Source organism: Lampetra fluviatilis, chromosome 64 (genome assembly GCF_964198595.1).
Source record: "Lampetra fluviatilis chromosome 64, kcLamFluv1.1, whole genome shotgun sequence".
Taxonomy (NCBI): Eukaryota; Metazoa; Chordata; class Hyperoartia; order Petromyzontiformes; family Petromyzontidae; genus Lampetra; species Lampetra fluviatilis.
Window position 1 is genome coordinate 6,196,826 of NC_136338.1, and position 27,940 is coordinate 6,224,765.

General features: G+C 52.6%; 1 protein-coding gene across 1 annotated transcript; it reads right to left on the reverse strand.

Annotated features, from left to right (window-relative positions):
- Positions 1–2,432: 2,432 nt before the first annotated feature.
- On the reverse strand, positions 2,433–27,002 carry LOC144951975 (calumenin-B-like). The gene is made up of 7 exons (XM_078882348.1): positions 26,887–27,002; positions 20,271–20,514; positions 18,791–18,978; positions 18,172–18,350; positions 17,669–17,729; positions 9,747–9,952; positions 2,433–7,562 (listed from the first exon to the last, which is right to left on the reverse strand). The coding sequence occupies exons 2-7, from the start codon at positions 20,501–20,503 to the stop codon at positions 7,455–7,457; spliced, it is 975 nt and encodes a 324-aa protein (XP_078738474.1). The 5' UTR covers positions 20,504–20,514; positions 26,887–27,002; the 3' UTR covers positions 2,433–7,454.
- Between the last annotated feature and the right edge of the window lie 938 nt (positions 27,003–27,940).

A 27,940-nucleotide genomic window follows, 5' to 3' on the forward strand; every position in this document is an offset into this window, starting at 1 on the left:
GGCAACAAAACTGACACCTTTTTTACGAGGAGTCATGTTTGCATATACCACAATACCTGCAGTCATAATACAAACAAAAACATAACTCTGATGATGGATATGCACTGTCCTTGAAGTTGATTGGTCCACACCCGAGACAGTTTTCCTTAGAGCCTAGTCTCACGTGGCGTTGGACCAGATGACGCCAAAAGGCTGCATCTGTGACATTAAGTCACTCACCACCACCACCCCCACCACCACCACCACCACCCCCACCACCACCACCCCCACCACCACCACCCCCACCACCACCCCCACCACCACCACCCCCACCACCACCACCCCCACCACCACCCCCACCACCACCACCCCCACCACCACCCCCACCACCACCACCCCCACCACCACCACCACCACAGTGCACTGCGACTATTTAAGTGACTGCTCCATTGATTTTAGTCACTCACCACCACCACCATCATCATCATGGTCTATCGTAGTCACCACCACAGTGCACTGCGGATTTTTAAAGTTTTTATTTATTTACCAAATTCGAAACAAATTGCATCTTCTTGTTATTTTGGTGTGCAGACCCCTGCTGTAGATGACGCCTGCTGCTGTTTATTTGGAGTCGGCGTGTCTCTCTCCTCTGGCCATGATAAAATAAGTAATATTTGTAAAAAACTTTTTTTAAACACGCTTTTATGAAATGTACTGGCAATGGCAGAACTCCACGACTCCAGGAAGTGGCCCCGAAGCTTGCCATAACGAAAGGGACCGTGGCCAATTACAGCCAACGTCAGTTTACCGTGGACAATTAGACCCAAGCCGAAACGTAAGATTTAAAAAAAGAATGTTTAAAAAACTATATATTTTTTTATGATAGAATATAGTATTGTCATCAGTATGACATAAGTATACCAAGTTTGCAGTCGATACCACATTGGGAAGTGGGTTAAAATTGAGTTACAAGATTTGAGGATACAACAACAGAGTGAGTTAAAAAACATTCCTGCGGAGGGAGCTGGTAGGAACGTCGGGTTGCTCGGTCAATGGCCTGCAGGGTCAACGGCGGCGTGGTGTATTCCGCAAATATGCCCGACTGTGAGGGTGGGCACAAGCCGGCGTGAGTAGGTCAAACGTTGAGTTTTATAAGGGCACCACGGGGTGACCAGCCCCTCCCCACCCAGCCCCACCCCTCCCCACCCAGCCCTTCCCCACCCTCCCCACCCAGCCCCTCCCCACCCAGCCCCTCTCCACCCTCCCCACCCAGCCCCTCCCCACCCAGCCCCACCCAGCCCCTCTCCACCCTCCCCACCCAGCCCCTCCCCACCCAGCCCCACCCTCCCCACCCAGCCCCTCCCCACCCAGCCCCTCCCCACCCTCCCCTCCCCACCAAGCCCCTCCCTCCCCACCTAGCCCCTCCTTGCAGGACGGACGGACGGACACAATAATCCCCTGTGGGCTGGTGGAACCAGTGGGTTCCTACCAGTATGAGAGCGTGTAGTAGTAGTAGTACACAGTGGGAGGCGTGGACCGTCCTGCTCAACACGCTGGCGACGCGACCCCCGCCACGACAAGCGACTGAGAGAGCGAAGGAATCGACGCGCTTCAAGAGTTTATGGTTGCTGCTATGAATGTCCACGTGATGATGACGATGATGACGACGATGACGACGATGATGACGATGATCATGATGATGACGATGATCATGATGATGATGACGATGATGACGATGATCATGATGACGATGATCATGATGACGATGACGACGATGATCATGATGACGATGATCATGATGATGATGACGATGATGACGATGATCATGATGACGATGATCATGATGATGATGACGATGACGACGATGATCATGATGACGATGATCATGATGATGAAGACGACGACGATGACGACGATGATGATGACGAGGATGAGCCACTTCGTTGAGCTGCTGTCGTTCGTGATTGCCACGGTCGCTTCTGCAAGAGAGAGTTGAGTAGAAACTCAACGGGGCCCTTCCCTGGTCAAATAAAAAATTAACCCGTAAAAACAAAGTTTTTCACTATAAATCCTTTATATGCGTGGCGGCTAGAGTCCTCTCGTCCTCTGGCTTGAGATGGCTGCCACCTATGGGTCAGATGATTGCCTGCCACCATTAAGCAATTGGTAATTAAATATATATATATTTTTCCTAAAAAGTGTAAATTTTTGGAAAAAAAATTTCACGAAAATAAATTGTCACGCACAACGAGTCTGTGTGCAAAATGTCAGCTCGATTGGATCACGGGAAGTGGGTTAAAAAACGACCGAAAGATTTGCACGGTCGTAAGCGCGCAAGCAAGCAAGCAAGTGAACTTAATATAAAGGATTTAAAAATTTGATTCGTTACGACGGCTCAGATTTGAAACGCATTCACACACATCGGCACAATCAAGAATACCATAAACATTTTTATTCAACCACAAAGTCCTTTAAAAACTTTAACAAACCATAACACTGGGTGGGTTTATCACAGTCGTGCTGCATGACGCCGCAGCAACGCGTTTTAGAATGTGCACCGCTGTGCATTGCTCGACGCCTCAACGTGCACCTAGCCTGGCACAAGCGCCGCGGTGACGTCACCGCCACCACTTAATTCATTTCCCGGACGTCATCGCGCTGAACAGGCACGCAGCAGGTAGCAACCCGGACACACCACATTGGGAGACATTTAAAAAAAATACACGTGGCAATATTTTCGCATGTAAATACGACTCGATTTGATTGCAAGTCCCATGATGAGTCTACGTGCGTGTGTGTGCGAAGCGGCAGTTTGTGGCTAAAGCACAGCAAGTTGGCACAGTAGGGGGCACAGGTGGTGCATCAGCCACTCGTCTCAGTCATCGCAGTCAGTCGACCCGTGGCACCTGCTGGGTCTGCCCCGTGACCTCCTGCCAGCGGGCGTTCGACACTTCACGTGTCCTCAAGGTGCACATGGCCTGGCACAAGCGTCGTGGTGACGTCACCGCCACTTAGTGGCGAATGGCGGCTGTTTAGCGGTTAACTCGCTGAACCACGAGCCCAGAGGCCCGAGTTCGACTCCCGTTCACGTCTAACGCCAGCGACGATTACATCTGAACCAGGTGCTGGGCCTCTCCTAGGTCGACTCGGCCGCAAATGAGTACCTGGTGCGGTGTGTAGTAAACATCGCCACTGGGGGGAGACAAAGGCGGCCGGGCGTGGTTGCTGGCCCACCCACCCCCTCGCGTGCCGCAGTGCCGGCAGCCTTCATAGGCGCTGCTGCTGCTACGAACAGCGGCCCTTGCCCCGGTGTTTTGTGCATGTGAGCGCGTGAGCGTTTTTCCTCGAACAAACAAAGAAGATGTCTACAATGTTAAAACGACTTTCAGCGGTCAGCACAAAGACACTTCACTCAATTTTCTTTCGCAAACTGCCAACGGAACCGCAGGTCTGCAACAGTCGGGAGAATAAGAGCGTGCGTGTGTGCGTGCTTGTGTGTGCGTGCGTGCGTGTGTGCGTGCGCATTCGATACAACTGTGGGGGGGGGGGGGGGGTCCACCCCCCTAAAGAAAAAAACTAAACGTTGTTTCAGAAATCAGTAATCTACGGGAACCCACATTGCCGCGATCGAGATGATGGAGAGGCTTTACCCTTTTAGGCAATACTACAGCAGCGCTGTTAAAACTGTCGTGACTGCAGGGATTCATCTTCTTGGTTCTTTCGGTAAAGTCATCACATAGAAGAGAAATAATAAAAATAAAACATAATAAAATACAATTCTCAAATTCCTTTGTCAAGGCGCCCTTCCTCCCATAAACCCAGCTTAAATATACGCTGCCAAGCCTGGGGTGTTCATTCAGACGCTGTCTTTCCGACAGACCTGTTCTTCACCTGAGGACGGCTGCTTACGTTGTGGCCGAAACGTCGTGAGAATTGTATTTTAAGTTTTATTTTTATTATTTTATTATTTCCCTTCTACGTGACTTTACCGAAAGAACCAAGAAGATACAGCAGCGCTGTTAAGATGTTTAAACACCAAGAGGCAGGAGAAGTCGGGATTTTCTCGGATGAACCAGAAATATAACACATTTTTCAACGGATCTCCGTGCAAAAAAACACGAATGTTGGTATAAAATAATGTTTAAGTGAAGCAAATTGAGTTTGTTAACTGAACAAGACACAAATGTGTCGTAAAGAATGCGCCGATCTTGTTTCATTACAAAAGTCCACACAAACGCACTCGCTCACAAAATATGCAGTTTCCGCTTCAATGTTAAGCCCAACGACGACCGCGCGTGTGTTGCGATCGAAACGTCGTCGTTTTTTGGTGATTTTCTCTCACCCTACCTCCGTGACTTTGCCGAAAGAGCCAATGAATATTAATTCCAGCAGTCGTGAAAGCTTGAAGTCAAGATTTGGCGTCATCTGGTCCAACACCATGTGAGACTGTGCTCTAAGAAAAGCTGTCTCGGGTGTGGGCCAATCAATTTCAAGGACAGTGCATACATTATCAGAGTTATGTTTTTTATTGCGTTCCGACCGCAGGTATTGTGGTCAACATGACTCCTTGTAAAAAAAGGTGTCAGTTTTGTTGCCAGATAAAAGGGTCAAAAAACAATTATGATATTTTGCTACTGGCAAATGAGGTTCCAATGGTGTAAATGCTTAACCCCGAGCTCTCATACTCTGATGGTGCATTGTCTTTGAGTTGTGCGCCTTTTGTCATCATCTGGTCCAACACCATGTGAGACTAGGCTCTAAGGAAAGCTGTCTCGGGTGTGGGCCAATCAACTTCAAGGACAGTGCACATTATCAGAGTTATGTTTTTTGTTTGCGTTCCGACCGCAGGTATTGTGGCCAATGCAAACATGACTCCTTGTAACAAAGGTGTCAGTTTTGTTGCCAGATAAAAGGGTCAAAAAACAATTATCATATTTTGCTACTGGCAAAGGAGGTTCCAATGGGGTCAAGATTTGAAGGGTCAGCATTGTCCTTGAAACCGATTGGCCCTCCAACACCAACCCCAGGCTGAAGCCTTCTTCTTCACAGACTCGTTTCACCGCCGCTTGCCGCTGCTACGAGCGGAGAAGAACGGCAGGAGGGGAACAGCCGTTGACAGGCAGCCCTTGGGGGAGGCTGCAGGCCAACAAGTTTCAAGGACCACGCGTGTACACACCGTTACCAAAGCGCGTCTGGATCGCATGTTTTACCACAACGCACGATGTGCGCCGTGAACAGAGGTCGCAACCGGGTACCCAATACCCGTACCCTACCCGATACCTGGCTACCCGTACCCGGCCGGTTACGGGTAGCCGGGTAGCCGTTTGCGACCCTGGTGCGGCCGGGTACGGGTACGGGTAGGCCGTGAGTCACTGGTGAGTAACTGTTTGTCACTCATTTCCCAACGTCTTGTCTTCTCACAATTCAAGTTCCTAGAATCAACCCACCCGCGCCTGCAACATGACTTCATCCCAGAGGTCGCAATCGGGTACCCGATACCCGTACCCTACCCGTACCCGGCCGGGTACGATAGGGTACGGGTACGGCCGGGTACGGGTACGAGTACCCGTTTGCGACCCTGGTGCGGCCGGGTACGGGTAAGGAATCAAAACCCGTTTGCGACCTCTGGCGGTGAATGCAGACCCGACGGTGCCTTGTGATAACAGGCGGGCGTCGATTTGGTGTTTGCACATCTTTGATGTCGTACCCCCGCACCGCAGATTATCACGGCTTGATTTAACGTGTAGCAGGCTTGCGCGACCAATATTATTCACAATAAAAGGTTTTTGGGTCAGATCGCGTTATTTATAAATGTGTCGTAACCCTCCACCACCCGACACGGCGAAACAGTAAACAAATGTCACGTTTTTCAAAGGACAAAACAATTCACTTCTTTAGCCCACCGGTGTGTGTTGAAGAGAGAATCAACAGCATTGGAAAGTTTGAGTCGCGCGACGTTTCGCTGGTAATCACAATCAGCCTCATCGGGCAAGGCTGCTGAAGCCCTCCTGTTGCTTCCGGTCTTAAATATAGCAGCGGCAGCAGCAGCGGCAGCAGCGGCAGCGGCAGCAGCGGCAGCGGCAGCAGCGGCAGCAGCGGCAGCAGCAGCAGCGGCAGCAGCAGCAGCAGCGGCAGCAGCGGCAGCAGCAGCAGCGGCAGCAGCAGCAGCGGCAGCAGCGGCAGCAGCAGCAGCAGCAGTAGCAGCAGCAGTAGCAGCAGCAGTGGCAGCAGCAGCAGCAGTGGCAGCAGCAGCAGCAGTGGCAGCAGCAGCGGCAGGGTTTACTACGTACGGTGCGGCGCGAACGAAGTTCAACCTACATGCATAAAGGCTAATATTCCACTGGTCAGCAAAAAAAAAAAATAATTCTGGCCTGGACTTTTGCAGCTGTTCTAGACTAATTTCAGGGTGCTGATTGTTATGCTATCGGCATACCACATTTTCATTGATTTTACCCGAAATTAACTCTGTCACTTATGATTGCAAGTTGTTGCGAGTCAGTGACTGCTTTAGTGTTAAAATACGGTGCTGTATTTATAGGATAGTGTGTTTATAATATCATTTTATGTAGATATCCACATTTATTAACATTTTTCTTCTGCGGTTTTTATTGAAAATGCAACATTTGATATCTCAAAAACCTGTGATAGACAAAAACTGATGCCAGATTTGGAATCAGCAGCCCAAAATTACCTTACAACCGTTGGAATACCTTATGCCAGAAAAAGCGTGTTGACCAGTGTTCTTTTCTTCACGAAATCGATGAATTGTCTCTCGTCCGCGGCTCAAACAACGGAACGGAGCGCGGAGCGTCGCTGACTTTTAACCTTCGCAGCAGCGTCACCACGCCCCGTGCAGGTGACAACGAAGAGCTTCACGGCTCATCGGATTCCTTCAAGTCTAAAAAAACGATTCTGATAAAAAAAACTACACGAACATTTATATCCCGTGACCATTGCATAGCGACGCTGCGGTTTCTCTCGCCCTCAAGGGTCACGAGTTCAAATCCTGCCCGGGGTGGATTGAGGCCCATCATCATCATCATGCCTCCCTCCGGGGTGTCAATAAAATTGAGTACCGTTTTGTACGGAAGTCAAAAGTGGTTGTCCAATGGGCCGGGATGTCCCCCCCGCTCCGCTCCCGCCACAGGAATGTGGAACTTCCCCCGCTGCCTCTGCAGGGCTACGGGGGTCAACCAGGAAGTGAATGCCGCTCCAATTCCCGTTCAAAAAAGGGAAATCGATTGCTCGGCAGGTCCAAGCCGGTGAGTCGCAAGCAACATAACCGGACACACGTCGGCCAATCGGAACGCGGCGTGTTTGGATTGGACGCGACTCCAACGGCCAATCAAGGAGTGCAGCACGGCGCATTCTAATTCGACGCGATCGGCCAATGGCAACGCGGCACGGCGCGTTGCCATTGGCTGCGTCGAGTCGACGCGAACGGCCAATCGCAACGCGGGGTTTCCTGTTGCAGCTCAGAGCTCCTCGTGCCGGCGGTTGAGATCGTCGCCGTAGTTGGTGGCCTGGCTGCCCAGGAAGACGCTCCACTTGGCCAGCACCTCCTCCTTGGACAGCTTGCCGTCCTTGCGACCCGGCAAACCACAGACAGGAATCGACAGCGACGACATTCAATCTTGACGTGAGGCTTTCGTGACTGCAGGAAGCCACGCCCTGTGGTTCTTTCGGTAAAGTCCACGTGGGTAGAAGATCTACAGATCACGACGGTTGCTTGCGTTGTGATCGAAACGTCGTCGTCTTTCGATTTATAGCTTTCGTGACTGCAGGGATTCATCTTCTCAGTTCTTTCGGGTAAAGTCACGTAGAAGGAAAATAATAAAAATAAAACATTATAAAATACAATTCTCACGACGAACAGGTCTGTCTGAAGACACTGTCTTTCCGACAGACCTGTTCTTCACCTGAGGACGGCTGCTTGCGTTGTGGCCGTAACGTCGTGAGAATTGTATTTTAATATGTAAAATTTTTATTATTTTATTATTTCCCTTCTACGTGACTTTACCGAAAGAACCAAGAAGAAGTCGTCATCTGTGAAGTTTTCTACCTCCGTGGACTTTACCGAAATAACCTAAAAGGGTAACGACATTCGAGGTAAAGATCCCCGTGTAGCCTTCGCAGACTGTTGTGGCAAGTGCTCTTGTGGCACACGAGGGGGGGTGGGTGACCAGCAACACCGCTGCTGCCTTTGTCTCCCCAGCGACGATGTTGGCTACACACCGCACCAGGTACTCATTTGAGGCCAAGTCGACCTAGGGGAGGAGGCCCATGACCGCTTCAGATGATCACCGCTGGTGGTGGCCGTGAGCGGGAAAGATAAAAAAAGACAAAGATCCCCCGTGTAGCCTTAACAGACTGTAGGGGCAAGTGCTGTTAGCGAGCACCTACGAAGGCCGGCACGGTGGCACACGAGGGGGTGGGTGAGTGGCCAGCACCACGCCCGGCCGCCTTTGTCTCCCCCCCAGTGCCGATGTTGACTACACACCGCACCGAGGTGCTAGTTCGAGGCCGAGTCGACCTAGGGGAGGCTCACAAACTGCTAAACCCGAGCTTTTAATTCGGTGGCGTTTGCGTCGTCCTTGTGCTCTCTCCCCGCGGGGGTCGCGAGGATTTTTCTCCGAGTACCTCCGGTTAATTCCCCCCCTCTACGTTTAGAGTACAGTAAAACCTTGGAATGCGAGTAACGTGGTCGGCGAGTGTTTTGCAAGACGAGCAATTTTTTAAAATAAATATTAATTTGATAAACGAGCGAGGTCTTGCAATACGAGTAGTGCGTGTATACGCTGTGTCTGCCGGGCGTCACGTGATCACAACTGATATACCAGTGCTTTGATATACGAGTGCTTTGGATTACAAACACGTTTCCGGAACGAATTATGCTCGCAATCCAAGGTTTTACTGTATTTGGCTGCTGTGAAACTTCCCACGATGATGAGGATGACGACGACGACGACGACGACGACGACGACGACGACGATGATGACGACGATGATAACGACGACGACGACGACGATGATGACGATGATGACGATGACGACGATGACGACGATGATGACGATTATGACGATAACGACGATGATGACGATGACGACGATGACGACGATGATGACGATGATGACGATAACAACGATGACGACGAGCCACTTCGTTGAGCTATAATAGCCAGGGTCGCTCCTGAAAAAAAAGCGCTACACGGCTCGGGGGGGGGCCTGACCTGGTAAAATAAAAAGTTTAACTGTTGAACTTCACGCACAAGTTTGCGGGCACCTCCCATGACGTACATGTACGTACACGTGTACGTACGTACATGCGTGCGTGCATGTACACGTACGTACATGTGTACGTCACCTGTTTTTTCTCACGTGATGATGTGCACACGCGTGTGTACATCACCAATTTTTTTTTTCTCCACCATTTTGATACTGGCATCAAACAAAGAAAGGTCCCGTAGTTAAGAGCTTTATAGCTCATCGGATTAAGGTGGGGGGCATGGGGGTGGGGGGGTGGGGGCAAGGGGGGGTGCGTGGGGGAGTGGGGGCGTGGGGGGGTGGGGTGCGTGGGGTGCGTGGGGGGGTGGGGTGCGTGGGGGGGTGGGGGGGTGCATGGGGGGGTGGTGTGCGTGGGGGGGTGGGGGGGTGCGTGGGGGGGTGGTGTGCGTGGGGGGGTGGGGGGGGTGCGTGGGGGGGGTGGGGGTGCGTGGGGGGTGCGTGGGGGGTGCGTGGGGGGTGCGTGGGGGTCGCGTGGGTCCCCACCTCGTCGCCCCCGTCGGCCTCCCCCACGAGGTGGCGTGCCTCTGCATGTGCGTGCTCGTAGCCGACGGGCAGCAGCCAGGAGCGCACCTCCTCGCGCCCCATCCGCCCGTCGCCGTCAGAGTCGCGGAACCGCCGGAACTGCTGCCGCTCCGTCTCCACCCAGTCCGGCTCCGTCTCCGCGGGCTCCGCCGGGTGGTACATGTCGGCTGGGCGGCGGTCGGGGTGACATTTCGACTTTACGAACTCTCGGAGAGATGGGGTAAAAAGCTGTCCGTTTCACACCGTGGGCTGCTTTCGCGACCAAATATTATCCATTCTAGATGTGAAGCTTTCGTGACTGCAAGGATTCATATTCTTAGGTTTTTTCGGTAAAGTCACGTAGGTAAAAAATTAAAATTAATAAAAGTAAAATAAAAATCACGACGTTTCGGAGGCAACACAAGCCTCCGTCTTCAGGTGGAACCGTCACAGCTCACGATTGCTGTATCAAGTGAGAGAAATTCCAAGAACACAGTATTTGTATATATACTGGTTGAGGGTGGGAGGAGCCAAGGTAGGCCCTGAATACGAGGTGCGGATGATGTAATATTATATTACATCACCCGCACCTCGTTTACACAACAAAGGCTCATTCCTAACAGCGTGCTTCAGCCGCACCAAACCTCACAAAAATAATATCCAGGGCCTACCTTGGCTCCTCCCACCCTCAACCAGTATATATACAAATACTGTGTTCTTGGAATTTCTCTCACTTGATACAGCAGTCGTGCTGTGACGGTTCCACCTGAAGACGGAAGCTTGTGTTGACTCCGAAACGTCGTGATTTTTATTTTATTTGAATTTTACTTTTATTAATTTTAAATATTATCCACCGGAGGGCTTCACGTTAATGTGCAGGCTGCTTCAAAAGAATGTGAACACTTCTAGATTTTAAGTTGTCGTGACTGCAAGGATCCATACTTTTTGGGGGTTTTCGGTAAAGTCACGTCGGTGAAAAGTAAAATAAATGAAAATTAAAACAACTGAATTCAATCACGACGTTTCGGAAGCAACACAAGCCTCCGTCATCAGGTGGAACTGCTACATTCTGTAGTGAAATGAAATCATTCACCACCTGAAGAGGGAGGCTTGAGTTGCTTGCAAAACGTCGTCATTTAATTTAGTTGGTTTCATTTTTAAATAATTTACTTTTTACCTACGTGACTTTACCGAAAAAAAAAAAAGAATGTGAACGCTGACATGGGACTATCGTTTTTAATGGACAAAGAACGGAAAATGTTAATAGCTTCAAAAAGTCAGAGATTCTCCGCTTGTTCGCCATCGTTGTCAACGCGTGCCTGGAATCTTCTCCAGGTGGTCTCCAGAGCATGGAAGCACATTTCTCGTGGTGTTGTTGCAAATTCTCAGAAGGGTTCACATTTGTTTTTTTAAGCACCCTGTATTTACGCGACATGAACCAAAAAAACCTCGATTAGAAACCAGCCTCACCACCTACACCACCTACACCACCAGCACCACCTACAACACCAGCACCACCTACACCACCAGCAGCACCTACACCACCAGCACCACCTACACCACCACCACCTACACCACCAGCCCCACCTACACCACCACCACCACCACCTACACCACCAGCAGCACCTACACCACCAGCACCACCTACACCACCACCACCTACACCACAAGCACCACCTACACCACCAGCACCACCTACACCACCAGCACCTACACCACCACCACCTACACCACCAGCACCTACACCACCAGCCCCACCTACACCACCAGCACCTACACCACCAGCACCTACACCACCACCACCACCACCACCTACACCACCACCACCTACACCACCACCACCACCTACACCACCAGCACCTACACCACCACCACCACCACCACCAACTACACCACCACCACCACTTACACCACCAGCACCTACACCACCAGCACCTACACCACCAGCACCTACACCACCAGCACCTACACCACCAGCACCACCTACACCACCAGCACCTACACCACCACCACTTACACCACCAGCACCACCTACACCACCACCACTTACACCACCAGCACCTACACCACCAGCACCACCTACACCACCAGCACCTACACCACCAGCACCACCTACACCACCAGCACCTACACCACCAGCACCACCTACACCACCAGCACCTACACCACCAGCACCTACACCACCACCACCTACACCACCAGCACCACCTACACCACCAGCACCTACACCACCACCACTTACACCACCAGCACCACCTATACCACCAGCACCTACACCACCACCACTTACACCACCAGCACCACCTACACCACCAGCACCTACACCACCAGCACCTACACCACCACCACCTACACCACCAGCACCACCTATACCACCAGCACCTACACCACCACCACTTACACCACCAGCACCACCTACACCACCAGCACCTACACCACCAGCACCACCTACACCACCAGCACCTACACCACCAGCACCTACACCACCAGCACCACCAGCACCACCAGCACCTACACCACCTACACCACCAGCACCTACACCACCAGCACCTACACCACCTACACCACCAGCACCTACACCACCAGCACCTACACCACCAGCACCACCTACACCACCACCACCTACACCACCACCTACACCACCAGCACCTACACCACCAGCACCTACACCACCTACACCACCAGCACCTACACCACCAGCACCACCTACACCACCAGCACCTACACCACCTACAACAACAACAACAACCGCCATTCGCCACTAAGTGGCGGTGACGTCACCACGACGCTTGTGCCAGGCCATGTGCACCCTGAGGCCACGTGAAGTGTCGAACGCCCGCTGGCAGGAGGTCACGGGGCAGACCCATGTGCCACGGGTCGACTGACCGAGATGACCGAGATGACTGGCTGATGCACCACCTGTGCCCCCTACTGTGCCAACTTGCTGTGCTTTAGCCACCCGGCGCTCCGCTCGTTGTTGTGAGCGTCGCTCCTCCGCCCTCCGTTGTTGTTGGAGGGCGACTGCCTCCAACTGCCCAGTAGCGTCCTTCACGAGCCTCCTCCACTGAGGCCGATCTTGACACCGCTGGTACCAGTCATCGGCAAGTCCACTCAGCTCCACGTCCTCTTGTACCACATCACTCCATCTCTTCTCTAGCCCGTGCCGCGCCCGTTTAGCCCCCTTGATCCGGCCGAACAAAAGCTGTTTAGGCATGCGGTGGCTGGGCATGCGGGCTACATGACCCAGCCAACGCAGCCTTGCCTGCCGGAGGAGCTCACTGATGGGACTTTGCCCAGATCTTTCAAGGACTTGTGAGCTCCTCACACAATCCAGCCTGGTTAAACCCAGGATGGATCGTAGGCAGGCCAGCCTAAATGTTTCCAACCGGCGAAGATGCTCCACTAGGGGGGTCCACGTTTCGCAAGCGTAGAGAAGGGAGGGAATGACCGTGGCCGAGAAGACCTGAAGCTTCGTGCGGAGCGACAGACCAGGTAGCTTCCACACAGCGTTACGCAACCGATGAAAAGATATTGCCGCTCGACTGATTCGGAGTGAGACCTCTGCTGATAAACTGGAGCCGGTCATAAGCACACTGCCCAGGTATGGGAAACTCTCCACTCTCTCCACAACTGCCCCATCACCGATTGGGAGTTGTGGGGGTGGAGTGCCCGATGGTACAAAATACCCAGGCAGGTGCTTAGTTTTGGTGGGGCTGATGGTAAGGCCCCACCTCTTAGTGGCACGCTCCAGTCTCAGCAGCAGCGTCTCCAACTCCTCTTCCGAATGAGCAGCTATTACCAAATCATCGGCATACATAACGTGGTTGACCAATAGGGAGCCATCCCTTGATCGCACCCGGGCGTCGATCAGCCTCCCATTGTATCTGTACCAAATGGTAATTCCCCCGGTACAGCTATTGAAGGCTTCACGAACTACGCAGTCGAAATAGATGTTAAATAATGTGGGAGCCAGAGGACATCCCTGTCGCACCCCAAGGTGTACAGGGAAAGGCTCCGACTCCCGGCCACGTAGTTTTACCCGGGCCCGCTCACCATCATGAAGGTCCTTAATGATCGTGAGCAGAGGGTCAGGGACTCCGAAAGCACGAAGAACAACCCAGAGCCCAGGCCTACTGATGGTATCATAGGCCTTGACCAGGTCAATAAAGCAGAGATGTAGGTCTTGTTGGAATTCCCTACACCTCTGCTGTAGCAGACGGACAGAAAATATGGCATCTGTGCAGGACCGCCCTTTCCTGAAACCGCATTGGGGCTCCGCAAGCCTCTCCTCAGCGTGCCTAGCAAGGCGATGTTGAATAATCCTTGCCAGGACCTTACCCGGCACACTGAGGAGTGAGATGCCCCTGTAGTTGTTACAGTCGGTACGGTCCCCCTTCTTAAAGAGGGGGACCACCAGGGCATCCTTCCAGTCCTGCGGAACCCGTCCAGTGGTCCAGACTGTTGTTATGATGTCATATAGGGCAGTCTGTGCACAAACTCCACCCTCCCTCAGCATTTCGCTTGGGAGATCATCTCTGCCCGGTGCCTTCCCTGGTCTCAGACTCCGGATCGCCCTCAGTACTTCCTCAACAGCTGGTACCTCAGCCAGCCACTCACAGGGGGTGACCTCTTCCAATATTTGAAGCACCGCAGCCTCAGCAGGGTTATCCCCACTTTGTGCCATGATGTTTTCCTGGCTGAAAGATTTTCCCTCCCCCAGGACCTCACAGAAATGCTCAGCAAATCTGCAAACCTGTCCCTGGGGGTCGGAGATTGGATCACCGTTTTTTCCTCTAATGATGGTAATAGGTGTGGCGCTGCAGGTTACTTTTTTGATGGAGTTAAATAGTGATTTGTGATCGCGGGCCACTGAGACAGACTCCATCTCCTCAGCAACCCGCGACCACCACCCATCCTTACAGCGCCTTACGCCTCTCCGAACCTCCGAGCGAAGGCTGCGGTAAACCTCCTCATTCTCTGACGTGGGATGCTGTAGGCGATGAGAGTGGGCCTGTCGCTTTTTCTCAATTAACCTGAACACCTCCTCCGTCAGCCAGGGTTTCTGGGGAGGTCTGGACCACGTACCCAAAGCAGCCATTGCAGCTGCATGAGTCACAGTCTTAAACTTCGCCCATTTACCCTCGACATCAGGTGGAGTGGGGGACGATGCCAACCCCAGCTGCAAGCGATGATGAAATTCTCGCTTGCAACTTTCATCAGCTAGCTGAGACCAGGCCACTTTTGGTTGGAATGGGGTCCTGGGTGTACACCCACCACCGGAGTGGAAGAATGGCAGGCGCATCTTACAGATGACTAGTCGATGGTCAGAGGTCAGATCAGCTCTGACCTCTGACCATCGACTACCACCTACACCACCAGCACCACCTACACCACCAGCACCTACACCACCAGCACCACCTACACCACCACCACCTACACCACCAGCACCACCTACACCACCAGCACCTACACCACCACCACTTACACCACCAGCACCACCTATACCACCAGCACCTACACCACCACCACTTACACCACCAGCACCACCTACACCACCAGCACCTACACCACCAGCACCTACACCACCACCACCTACACCACCAGCACCACCTATACCACCAGCACCTACACCACCACCACTTACACCACCAGCACCACCAACACCACCAGCACCTACACCACCAGCACCACCTACACCACCAGCACCTACACCACCAGCACCTACACCACCAGCACCACCTACACCACCAGCACCACCTACACCACCACCACCTACACCACCACCTACACCACCAGCACCTACACCACCAGCACCTACACCACCAGCACCACCTACACCACCAGCACCACCTACACCACCAGCACCTACACCACCAGCACCACCTACACCACCAGCACCTACACCACCAGCACCTACACCACCAGCACCTACACCACCAGCACCACCTACACCACCACCACCTACACCACCACCTACACCACCAGCACCTACACCACCAGCACCTACACCACCAGCACCACCTACACCACCAGCACCACCTACACCACCAGCACCTACACCACCAGCACCTACACCACCAGCACCACCTACACCACCAGCACCTACACCACCAGCACCTACACCACCAGCACCACCTACACCACCAGCACCTACACCACCACCACCTACACCACCATCTTCAAGGGCCGCTCCTACAGTCCTCACCACCACCACCTACACCACCATCTTCAAGGGCCACTCCTACAGTCCTCACCACCACCACCTACACCACCATCTTCAAGTGCCGCTCCTACAGTCCTCACCACCACCACCTACACCACCATCTTCAAGTGCCACTCCTACAGTCCTCACCACCACCACCACCTACACCACCATCTTCAAGTGCCGCTCCTACAGTCCTCACCACCACCACCTACACCACCAGCACCTACACCACCACCACCTACACCAACAGCACCTACACCACCACCACCTACACCAACAGCACCTACACCACCACCACCTACACCACCACCACCTACACCACCACCACCTACACCACCAGCACCTACACCACCAGCACCTACACCACCATCTTCAAGTGCCGCTCCTACAGTCCTCACCACCACCACCTACACCACCAGCACCTACACCACCAACACCACCTACACCAACAGCACCTACACCACCACCACCTACACCACCACCACCTACACCACCACCACCTACGCCACCAGCACCTACACCACCAGCACCACCTACACCACCAGCACCACCTACACCACCAGCACCACCTACACCACCACCACCTACACCACCAGCACCACCTACACCAGCACCACCTACACCACCAGCACCTACACCACCACCACCTACACCACCACCACCTACACCACCAGCACCACCTACACCACCAGCACCACCTACACCACCAGCACCTACACCACCAGCACCTACACCACCAGCACCACCTACACCACCAGCACCTACACCACCACCACCTACACCACCACCACCTACACCACCACCACCTACACCAACACCACCTACACCACCAGCACCACCTACACCAACAGCACCTACACCACCACCACCTACACCACCACCACCTACGCCACCAGCACCTACACCACCAGCACCACCTACGCCACCACCACCTACACCACCAGCACCACCTACACCACCACCACCTACACCACCAGCACCACCTACACCACCAGCACCACCTACACCACCACCACCTACACCACCAGCACCACCTACACCACCAGCACCACCTACACCAGCACCACCTACACCACCAGCACCTACACCACCACCACCTACACCACCACCACCTACACCACCACCACCTACACCACCAGCACCACCTACACCACCAGCACCACCTACACCACCAGCACCACCTACACCACCACCACCTACACCACCAGCACCACCTACACCAGCACCACCTACACCACCAGCACCTACACCACCACCACCTACACCACCACCACCTACACCACCAGCACCTACACCACCAGCACCACCTACACCACCAGCACCTACACCACCACCACCTACACCACCACCACCTACACCACCACCACCTACACCACCACCACCTACACCACCAGCACCTACACCACCACCACCTACACCACCACCACCTACACCACCAGCACCTACACCACCAGCACCACCTACACCACCAGCACCTACACCACCAGCACCTACACCACCACCACCTACACCACCACCACCTACACCACCAGCACCTACACCACCAGCACCACCTACACCACCAGCACCTACACCACCACCACCTACACCACCACCACCTACACCACCACCACCTACACCACCAGCACCACCTACACCTCCACCACCTACACCACCATCTTCAAGTGCAAGTCTGGCCGAAGGCCGTGAGGGAGCTCACCGATGTATTCCTCCAGATCGATGAATCCGTCTCCGTCCTTATCCACGTCCTCGATTGTCTCCTGCAATCACATTCACCGCCATCGTCATCATCGTCGTCATCATCGTCATCGTCATCATCGTCGTCATCGTCGTCATCGTCATCGTCATCATCGTCATCGTCATCGTCGAGGATCAATCCGCTGCAGGATGAACGACAAAACCGCAACGGGCAGGAATCTAAAACTGGATCTAAAAGCAACTCACGATGGTCGCTGAGCGTTCCACTCGGTTTGCTGCGATGCCGTCGCCTCCAGATAATATGAAGACGCGCTTTGTGCGTTACCCTCCCCGGACGACCGCCAACGGACGTGCAGTCGGACACGCGGTCGGGATGCACGAGCAATGGGACGCGCAATCGGACACGCGATGGACCGAGAGAGCGATCGGACGAACGATGGAACTAACGCGAACGGACGAGCGACGGATCGACGGAGGGAGCGAGGGCGATGGAGGGCGACTCACGGTGACGACGATGTCGCTCATGTGCCCGAAGGAGGAGGGGTGCAGGAAGGCGGCAAACTCCCCGCGGCTCAGCTCGCCGCCCCCCGCGGCGGCGCCGCCGCTCACCCCGCCGGCAGCAGCCGCGTCAAAGCGCCGCTTGTCCCTTGCCAGCAGCCGGGAGTAGGAGTCGGCCGTCTCGACTGGGTCGAGGCACGCGGCACGCACGGCACACGGCACGCACGCACAGCACGCAGGACGCACACACACGGCACAAGTGCAGCATGCACACGTTAACATCTCCTAACCACCGTGATGATGAGAGAGTGAAACACGCAAACTACAAATATACAGCAGCAGCAGCAGGCGCCGTCAGGGTCGTGATCGAACCCACGACCTCCCGCATACCAGGCGAGGTAGTCAACATATTCCTAGCCACCGTGATGATGAAGATGAGAGAGTGAAACACGCAAACTCCAAATATACAGCAGCAGCAGGCGCCGTCAGGGTCGGGATTGAACCCACGACCTCCCGCACACCAGGCAAGGCAGTCAACATCCCCTAGCCACCACCGCGAGAGAGACAGAGAGAGACAGAGAGAGAGACACGCAAGAGGTGAGGAGCCGTCGTCCGGGAGGCGTACAGGAGAGGCCGCCGTAGGTGGCGTTGCGGTACTCGTCCCAGGAGAGGCGCCCGTCCCCGTTGGGGTCCCTCCAGCGCTGCTCCGCGTCCTCGTGCAGCCAGCGCCGCTGCGTCACGCGGATCCACGCCGCCAGCTCCTCCTCGCTCACCAGCCCGTCGCCGTCGGCGTCCATGCGGTCCACGAGCTTGCTGCGCGCGGACGGGGGCGGCACGCACGCAGAGCAGCGACAGACAGAGACGGAGGGAGAGAGACGGAGGGAGACAGAGGGAGACAGAGACAGACAGACAGAGACAGAGAGACGGACAGAGACAAACAGAGACAGACAGAGACAGACAGAGACAGAGAGACGGAGAGAGACAGAGAGAGACAGAAAGAGACAGAGACGGAGACAGAGAGAGGCGGACAGAGACGGAGACAGAGACAGACAGAGACAAAGAGACAGAGACAGAGGGAGAGAGACGGGGACGGCACGCACGCACGGAGCAGAGACAGACAGAGACGGAGACAGATAAAGACGGACAGAGACGGAGAGAGAGACGGGGAACGCAGAGAGAGAAGGACACGGACAGAGACGGAGAGACAGAGGCAGACATTACGCACGGGCTCAGCACTTGCGTTGAGCGATCGTTCCGCCACGAATGTGAGTATTGGGCGCCACGGTGGCTAGGAGATGTTCTTAGGTTTTTTCCGGTAAAGTCACGTAGGTAAAAAATTTAAATTAATAAAAGTAAAATAAAATAAAAATCACGACGTTTAGGATATGTTAACTACCTCCCCGCCTGGCCAGCGTGGTTTGATTTACTGCGTCTCGTTTTTATGCTCAAGTTGTACCTCCAGGCCAAATGAACACAAACTATGTAAATAGTCTCCTCGAGGTGCTGCGATTGCCACAGCCGAGGGGGGTGCAGCAAACGGAGAAAAATCCACGACCTCCTGCACACCAGGCGAGGTAGTCAACATCTCCTAGCCACCGTGATGAGGAGTGAGACACGCAAACTCCAAATATACAGGAGGCGTTCATCAAGGTCAGGGATCGAACCCACAACCTCCTGCATACCAGGCGAGGTAGTCGACATCTCCTACCCACCGTGATGATGATGAGACACACACACACGCAAACTCCAAATATACAGCAGCAGCAGGCGTCAGTGGTCTGGATCGAACCCACAACCTCCTGCATACCAGGCGAGGTAGTTAACATCTCGTAGCCACCGTGATGATGAGAGAGAGACACGCAAACTCCAAATATACAGCAGCAGGCGACATCAAAGTCAGGAATCGAACCCACGACCTCCCGCGCACCAGGCGAGGTAGTCAACATCTCCCTAGCCACCGTGATGATGATGAGAGAGACACACAAACTCCAAATATACAGCAGCAGCAGGCGTCAGGGTCGGGATCGAACCCACGACCTCGCGCGCACCAGGCGAGGTAGTCAACATCTCCTAGCCACCGCCGCGGCCCGTCCATCCGCTCTCACCCGAGCCGCTCCTTGCTCTCTTGCGGGCTCAGGCTGTGGAGCTCGCGCGCCGCGTACGACCCCAGCACGGCCTCGGGGTCGGAGCCCAAGGCCCGCGGCGTGTCGTCGTCGCCGCCGCCGCCGCGCGTCCCGGCGTGCCGCTGCTTCTCGTCCGCCGTGGGTTTGGCCGCCGCGAGGTTCGCCGTGGCCAGGAGCAGTGCGAGCAGCAGCAGCGCCGTCGTCATCGCTGTCATCGCCGCTGTGCCTGATGGAAGAGATGAGGACAACGAGTGAGTGGTAGGGAGTGGAAGCAGGAGAGAGGGAGGGGAGAGGAGGGGAGGGAGAGAGGGGAGGGAGCGAGCGAGAGAGCGAGCGAGAGGTGGGGCTATACATAAAGCAGAGTTTAAAAATGTAAATTTAATTTAAAAAAAAAATACGAAATGATGAACGAAGCAAAGTGCCGAATACACCGAGCATCTTCTTGTTTCCACTGATCGTAAAAAATAAAAAAAATACAAAAAAAAGAGGGGAGGGAGGGGAGGGACAGAGGGGAGAGGAGGAGAGGGAGGGAGGGAGGGGAAGGAGGGAGACTTCAAGGGGCTGGTTTCTGCCAAAATTTGGCTGGAATTTCTTCACGCTCATTTGACGGGTGGGGGGAGGGTGTCGCGTCCTTTTTGACACGTGGGGCGACAGAGGGTGCTGTGCCACGTGACTGAAGGAGGGGATCCAGCAATGGGGTTTTTGAGGAAGCTTCTTTTTGTGTTTGCGTCCTGTGAACACAGCAGCACACTGTGGGATGTTTTATACATGGCGAGACCGTGTCGTATGTTGAATCTATGGGCCTCTGTGCGAGTCTATGGCTCTGTATGAGGTTATGGGTCTCTGTGTGAGTCTACGTGTCTCTGTGTGAGTATATGGGTCTCTGTGTGAGTCTATGGGTCTCTGTGTGAGTCTATGTGTCTCTGTGTGAGTCTGTGTCTCTGTGTGAGTCTATGGGTCTCTGTGTGAGTCTATGGGTCTCTGTGTGAGTCTATGTGTCTCTGTGTGAGTCTACGGGTCTCTGTGTGGGCCTATGTGTCTCTGTAAGAGTCTATGGGTCTCTGTGTGAGTCTATGTGTCTCTGTGTGAGTCTATGGGTCTCTGTATGAGTCTATGGGCCTCTGTATGAGTATATGTGTCTCTGTGTGAGTCTATGGGTCTCTGTGTGAGTCTATGGGTCTCTGTGTGAGTCTATGGGTCTCTGTGTGAGTCTATGGGTCTCTGTGTGAGTCTATGTGTCTCTGTGTGAGTCTATGTGTCTGTGTGAGTCTATGTGTCTCTGTGTGAGTCTATGGGTCTCTGTGTGAGTATGTGTCTCTGTGTGAGTCTATGGGTCTCTGTGTAAGTCTATGGGTCTCTGTGTGAGTCTATGGGTCTCTGTGTGAGTCTATGGGTCTCTGTGTGAGTCTATGGTCTCTGTGTGAGTCTATGGGTCTCTGTGTGAGTCTATGGGTCTCTGTGTGAGGCTATGGTCTCTGTGTGAGTCTATGGGTCTCTGTGTGAGTCTAAGGCTCTCTGTGTGAGTCTATGGGTCTCTGTGTGAGTCTATGGGTCTCTGTGTGAGTCTATGGGTCTCTGTGTGAGTCTAAGGCTCTCTGTGTGAGTTTATGGGTCTCTGTGTGAGTCTAAGGCTCTCTGTGTGAGTCTATGGGTCTCTGTGTGAGTCTGTGTCTCTGTGTGAGTCTATGAGTCTCTGTGTGAGTCTATGGGTCTCTGTGTGAGTCTGTGTCTCTGTGTGAGTCTCTGAGTCTCTGTGTGAGTCCATGGGTCTCTGTGTGAGTCCATGGGTCTCTGTGTGAGTCTATGTGTCTCTGTGTGAGTCTATGAGTCTCTGTGTGAATCTATGGGTCTCTGTGTGAGTCTGTGTCTCTGTGTGAGTCTATGGGTCTCTGTGTGAGTCTATGGGTCTCTGTGTGAGTCTATGGGTCTCTGTGTGAGTCTTAGGCTCTCTGTGTGAGTCTATGGGTCTCTGTGTGAGTCTAAGGCTCTCTGTGTGAGTCTATGGGTCTCTGTGTGAGTCTGTGTCTCTGTGTGAGTCTATGAGTCTCTGTGTGAGTCTATGGGTCTCTGTGTGAGTCTATGTGTCTCTGTGTGAGTCTATGTGTCTCTGTGTGAGTCTGTGGGTCTCTGTGTGAGTCTATGGGTCTCTGTGTGAGTCTACGTGTCTCTGTGTGAGTATATGGGTCTCTGTGTGAGTCTATGGGTCTCTGTGTGAGTCTATGTGTCTCTGTGTGAGTCTGTGTCTCTGTGTGAGTCTATGGGTCTCTGTGTGAGTCTATGGGTCTCTGTGTGAGTCTATGTGTCTCTGTGTGAGTCTACGGGTCTCTGTGTGGGCCTATGTGTCTCTGTAAGAGTCTATGGGTCTCTGTGTGAGTCTATGTGTCTCTGTGTGAGTCTATGGGTCTCTGTATGAGTCTATGGGCCTCTGTATGAGTATATGTGTCTCTGTGTGAGTCTATGGGTCTCTGTGTGAGTCTATGGGTCTCTGTGTGAGTCTATGGGTCTCTGTGTGAGTCTATGGGTCTCTGTGTGAGTCTATGTGTCTCTGTGTGAGTCTATGTGTCTGTGTGAGTCTATGTGTCTCTGTGTGAGTCTATGGGTCTCTGTGTGAGTATGTGTCTCTGTGTGAGTCTATGGGTCTCTGTGTAAGTCTATGGGTCTCTGTGTGAGTCTATGGGTCTCTGTGTGAGTCTATGGGTCTCTGTGTGAGTCTATGGTCTCTGTGTGAGTCTATGGGTCTCTGTGTGAGTCTATGGGTCTCTGTGTGAGGCTATGGTCTCTGTGTGAGTCTATGGGTCTCTGTGTGAGTCTAAGGCTCTCTGTGTGAGTCTATGGGTCTCTGTGTGAGTCTATGGGTCTCTGTGTGAGTCTATGGGTCTCTGTGTGAGTCTAAGGCTCTCTGTGTGAGTTTATGGGTCTCTGTGTGAGTCTAAGGCTCTCTGTGTGAGTCTATGGGTCTCTGTGTGAGTCTGTGTCTCTGTGTGAGTCTATGAGTCTCTGTGTGAGTCTATGGGTCTCTGTGTGAGTCTGTGTCTCTGTGTGAGTCTCTGAGTCTCTGTGTGAGTCCATGGGTCTCTGTGTGAGTCCATGGGTCTCTGTGTGAGTCTATGTGTCTCTGTGTGAGTCTATGAGTCTCTGTGTGAATCTATGGGTCTCTGTGTGAGTCTGTGTCTCTGTGTGAGTCTATGGGTCTCTGTGTGAGTCTATGGGTCTCTGTGTGAGTCTATGGGTCTCTGTGTGAGTCTTAGGCTCTCTGTGTGAGTCTATGGGTCTCTGTGTGAGTCTAAGGCTCTCTGTGTGAGTCTATGGGTCTCTGTGTGAGTCTGTGTCTCTGTGTGAGTCTATGAGTCTCTGTGTGAGTCTATGGGTCTCTGTGTGAGTCTATGTGTCTCTGTGTGAGTCTATGTGTCTCTGTGTGAGTCTGTGGGTCTCTGTGTGAGTCTATGGGTCTCTGTGTGAGTCTGTGGGTCTCTGTGTGAGTCTATGGGTCTCTGTGTGAGTCTATGTGTCTCTGTGTGAGTCTATGGGTCTCTGTGTGAGTCTATGTGTCTCTGTGTGAGTCTATGTGTCTCTGTGTGAGTCTATGGGTCTCTGTGTGAGTCTGTGGGTCTCTGTGTGAGTCTATGTGTCTCTGTGTGAGTCTGTGGGTCTATGTGTGAGTCTGTGGGTCTCTGTGTGAGTCTATGGGTCTCTGTGTGAGTCTGTGGGTCTATGTGTGAGTCTATGGGTCTCTGTGTGAGTCTATGGGTCTCTGTGTGAGTCTATGGGTCTCTGTGTGAGTCTATGGGTCTCTGTGTGAGTCTGTGGGTCTATGTGTGAGTCTATGGGTCTCTGTGTGAGTCTGTGGGTCTCTGTGTGAGTCTGTGGGGCTCTGTGTGAGTCTATGGGTCTCTGTGTGAGTCTGTGGGTCTATGTGTGAGTCTGTGGGTCTATGTGTGAGTCTATGGGTCTCTGTGTGAGTCTATGTGTCTCTGTGTGAGTCTATGGGTCTCTGTGTGAGTCTATGGGTCTCTGTGTGAGTCTATGGTCTCTGTGTGAGTCTATGGGTCTCTGTGTGAGTCTATGGGTCTCTGTGTGAGGCTATGGTCTCTGTGTGAGTCTATGGGTCTCTGTGTGAGTCTAAGGCTCTCTGTGTGAGTCTATGGGTCTCTGTGTGAGTCTATGGGTCTCTGTGTGAGTCTATGGGTCTCTGTGTGAGTCTAAGGCTCTCTGTGTGAGTCTATGGGTCTCTGTGTGAGTCTGTGTCTCTGTGTGAGTCTATGAGTCTCTGTGTGAGTCTATGGGTCTCTGTGTGAGTCTGTGTCTCTGTGTGAGTCTATGAGTCTCTGTGTGAGTCTATGGGTCTCTGTGTGAGTCTATGTGTCTCTGTGTGAGTCTATGAGTCTCTGTGTGAATCTATGGGTCTCTGTGTGAGTCTGTGTCTCTGTGTGAGTCTATGGGTCTCTGTGTGAGTCTATGGGTCTCTGTGTGAGTCTATGGGTCTCTGTGTGAGTCTAAGGCTCTCTGTGTGAGTCTATGGGTCTCTGTGTGAGTCTATGTGTCTCTGTGTGAGTCTATGAGTCTCTGTGTGAATCTATGGGTCTCTGTGTGAGTCTGTGTCTCTGTGTGAGTCTATGGGTCTCTGTGTGAGTCTATGGGTCTCTGTGTGAGTCTATGGGTCTCTGTGTGAGTCTTAGGCTCTCTGTGTGAGTCTATGGGTCTCTGTGTGAGTCTAAGGCTCTCTGTGTGAGTCTATGGGTCTCTGTGTGAGTCTGTGTCTCTGTGTGAGTCTATGAGTCTCTGTGTGAGTCTATGGGTCTCTGTGTGAGTCTATGTGTCTCTGTGTGAGTCTATGTGTCTCTGTGTGAGTCTGTGGGTCTCTGTGTGAGTCTATGGGTCTCTGTGTGAGTCTGTGGGTCTCTGTGTGAGTCTATGGGTCTCTGTGTGAGTCTATGTGTCTCTGTGTGAGTCTATGGGTCTCTGTGTGAGTCTATGTGTCTCTGTGTGAGTCTATGTGTCTCTGTGTGAGTCTATGGGTCTCTGTGTGAGTCTGTGGGTCTCTGTGTGAGTCTATGTGTCTCTGTGTGAGTCTGTGGGTCTATGTGTGAGTCTGTGGGTCTCTGTGTGAGTCTATGGGTCTCTGTGTGAGTCTGTGGGTCTATGTGTGAGTCTATGGGTCTCTGTGTGAGTCTATGGGTCTCTGTGTGAGTCTATGGGTCTCTGTGTGAGTCTATGGGTCTCTGTGTGAGTCTGTGGGTCTATGTGTGAGTCTATGGGTCTCTGTGTGAGTCTGTGGGTCTCTGTGTGAGTCTGTGGGGCTCTGTGTGAGTCTATGGGTCTCTGTGTGAGTCTGTGGGTCTATGTGTGAGTCTGTGGGTCTATGTGTGAGTCTATGGGTCTCTGTGTGAGTCTATGTGTCTCTGTGTGAGTCTATGGGTCTCTGTGTGAGTCTATGGGTCTCTGTGTGAGTCTATGGTCTCTGTGTGAGTCTATGGGTCTCTGTGTGAGTCTATGGGTCTCTGTGTGAGGCTATGGTCTCTGTGTGAGTCTATGGGTCTCTGTGTGAGTCTAAGGCTCTCTGTGTGAGTCTATGGGTCTCTGTGTGAGTCTATGGGTCTCTGTGTGAGTCTATGGGTCTCTGTGTGAGTCTAAGGCTCTCTGTGTGAGTCTATGGGTCTCTGTGTGAGTCTGTGTCTCTGTGTGAGTCTATGAGTCTCTGTGTGAGTCTATGGGTCTCTGTGTGAGTCTGTGTCTCTGTGTGAGTCTATGAGTCTCTGTGTGAGTCTATGGGTCTCTGTGTGAGTCTATGTGTCTCTGTGTGAGTCTATGAGTCTCTGTGTGAATCTATGGGTCTCTGTGTGAGTCTGTGTCTCTGTGTGAGTCTATGGGTCTCTGTGTGAGTCTATGGGTCTCTGTGTGAGTCTATGGGTCTCTGTGTGAGTCTAAGGCTCTCTGTGTGAGTCTATGGGTCTCTGTGTGAGTCTAAGGCTCTCTGTGTGAGTCTATGGGTCTCTGTGTGAGTCTGTGTCTCTGTGTGAGTCTATGAGTCTCTGTGTGAGTCTATGGGTCTCTGTGTGAGTCTATGTGTCTCTGTGTGAGTCTATGTGTCTCTGTGTGAGTCTGTGGGTCTCTGTGTGAGTCTATGGGTCTCTGTGTGAGTCTATGGGTCTCTGTGTGAGTCTATGTATAAAGTGCGTTGAACTTCTTTCGCGCCGTACGTAGCCAACCGTGGCAAATTGGAGGTGCGTGGAGTCGCGCGCTAACCTTGTCCGCACGTTTCAAACAATCAATCGCATTTGGAAGTTTCATTCATCACCCCCACGGTGCCGGTAATTCCACGTTCCAGTGCCGGGACCCGTACACTCTAACGTATCTTTCCAAGCAACTCCCAATTGTCTCAACCATTCGGCCGTGCACGCGATAGGCGACGTTTCGGGCGACGACCCTCCCCTTGCGTTAAGGCGTTCTGTGATTTAAAAAACAAAAAATATTAATATAGCAAATAAATACAATTAGATCGTCGTAACCGTGTTGCTTTAAAGTCGTAACAACGCTCGCGTCTGCGTTCCCAGTTCGTACAACAACAACAACAACAAACAAAGTAGTAAATAAAACTCACGGTAATTCCTCCCAAGTCGTCGGATTACGTGAAGTTTAGTTTGTTTAGCGCTCGCTCCGGTAACCCCGTTACCTTGAGCAGCGTGATGGACACACCGGTCCCCTATTCAACACACGGGGCACGAACCCACCAATAGGAGCGCTCCTTGCTAAGGTTACACGGTGGGAGGGGGGAGGTGCCGAATGAAATCGGCTCTGCGATTGGTCAGAATTATAAGCGGGTGGGGAGGGGGCGGGCCTATCCGCGTCGCTGATTGGCTGAGCGGTGTCGACGTGGGTTATGCGAGACGCTTTCTGCTCCTTCTGGCAGACATCTTCTTCTTCTGGAAATTCTTCTGGAAGAGGAATTTAGCTTCTGGAAGATTTAATTTTAATCTAAAATACTTATTGGATCTTCTGGAAGATATAATTTTAATCTGGAATACTTATTTGATCTTCCGGAAGATATAACTTTATCTTCGGGAAGATATAATTTTAATCTGGAATACTTATTGGATCTTCTGGAAGATATAACTTTATCTTCTGGAAGATATAATTTTAATCTGGAATACTTATTTGATCTTCTGGAAGATGTAACTTTATCTTCTGGAAGATATAATTTTAATTCGGAATACTTATTTGATCTTCTGGAAGATAAAACTTTATCTTCTGGAAGAAATAATTTTAATCTGGAATACGTATTTTATTTTCTGGAAGATATAACTTTAATCTGGAATATGTATTTTATCTTCTGTTTTTTTACTTTCTTCCGAAAGATATGTTTTATATTTTGGGAAACATATTTTATCTTCATCTTCCGGAAGATATCTACCACTCTTCCTCTTCCGGAAGATGAGCCAACCCACACGGGATTCCTGCCCTCCCCCCCCCAAAAAAACGGGGGGCAGGGCTTTCATCTTCCTCTTCTGGAAGATGTCGACCCGTATCTCGGTGGGAGGGGTGTGGGGCACGCCCAGTGCAGTTGACCGTCTTCCGGAAGACGGAAGATGCACCCCAAAAAAACCCGAAGCTTGCTTCCCAGCAGCAGCAGCAGCAACGTGTCTTACAGCCTCCAC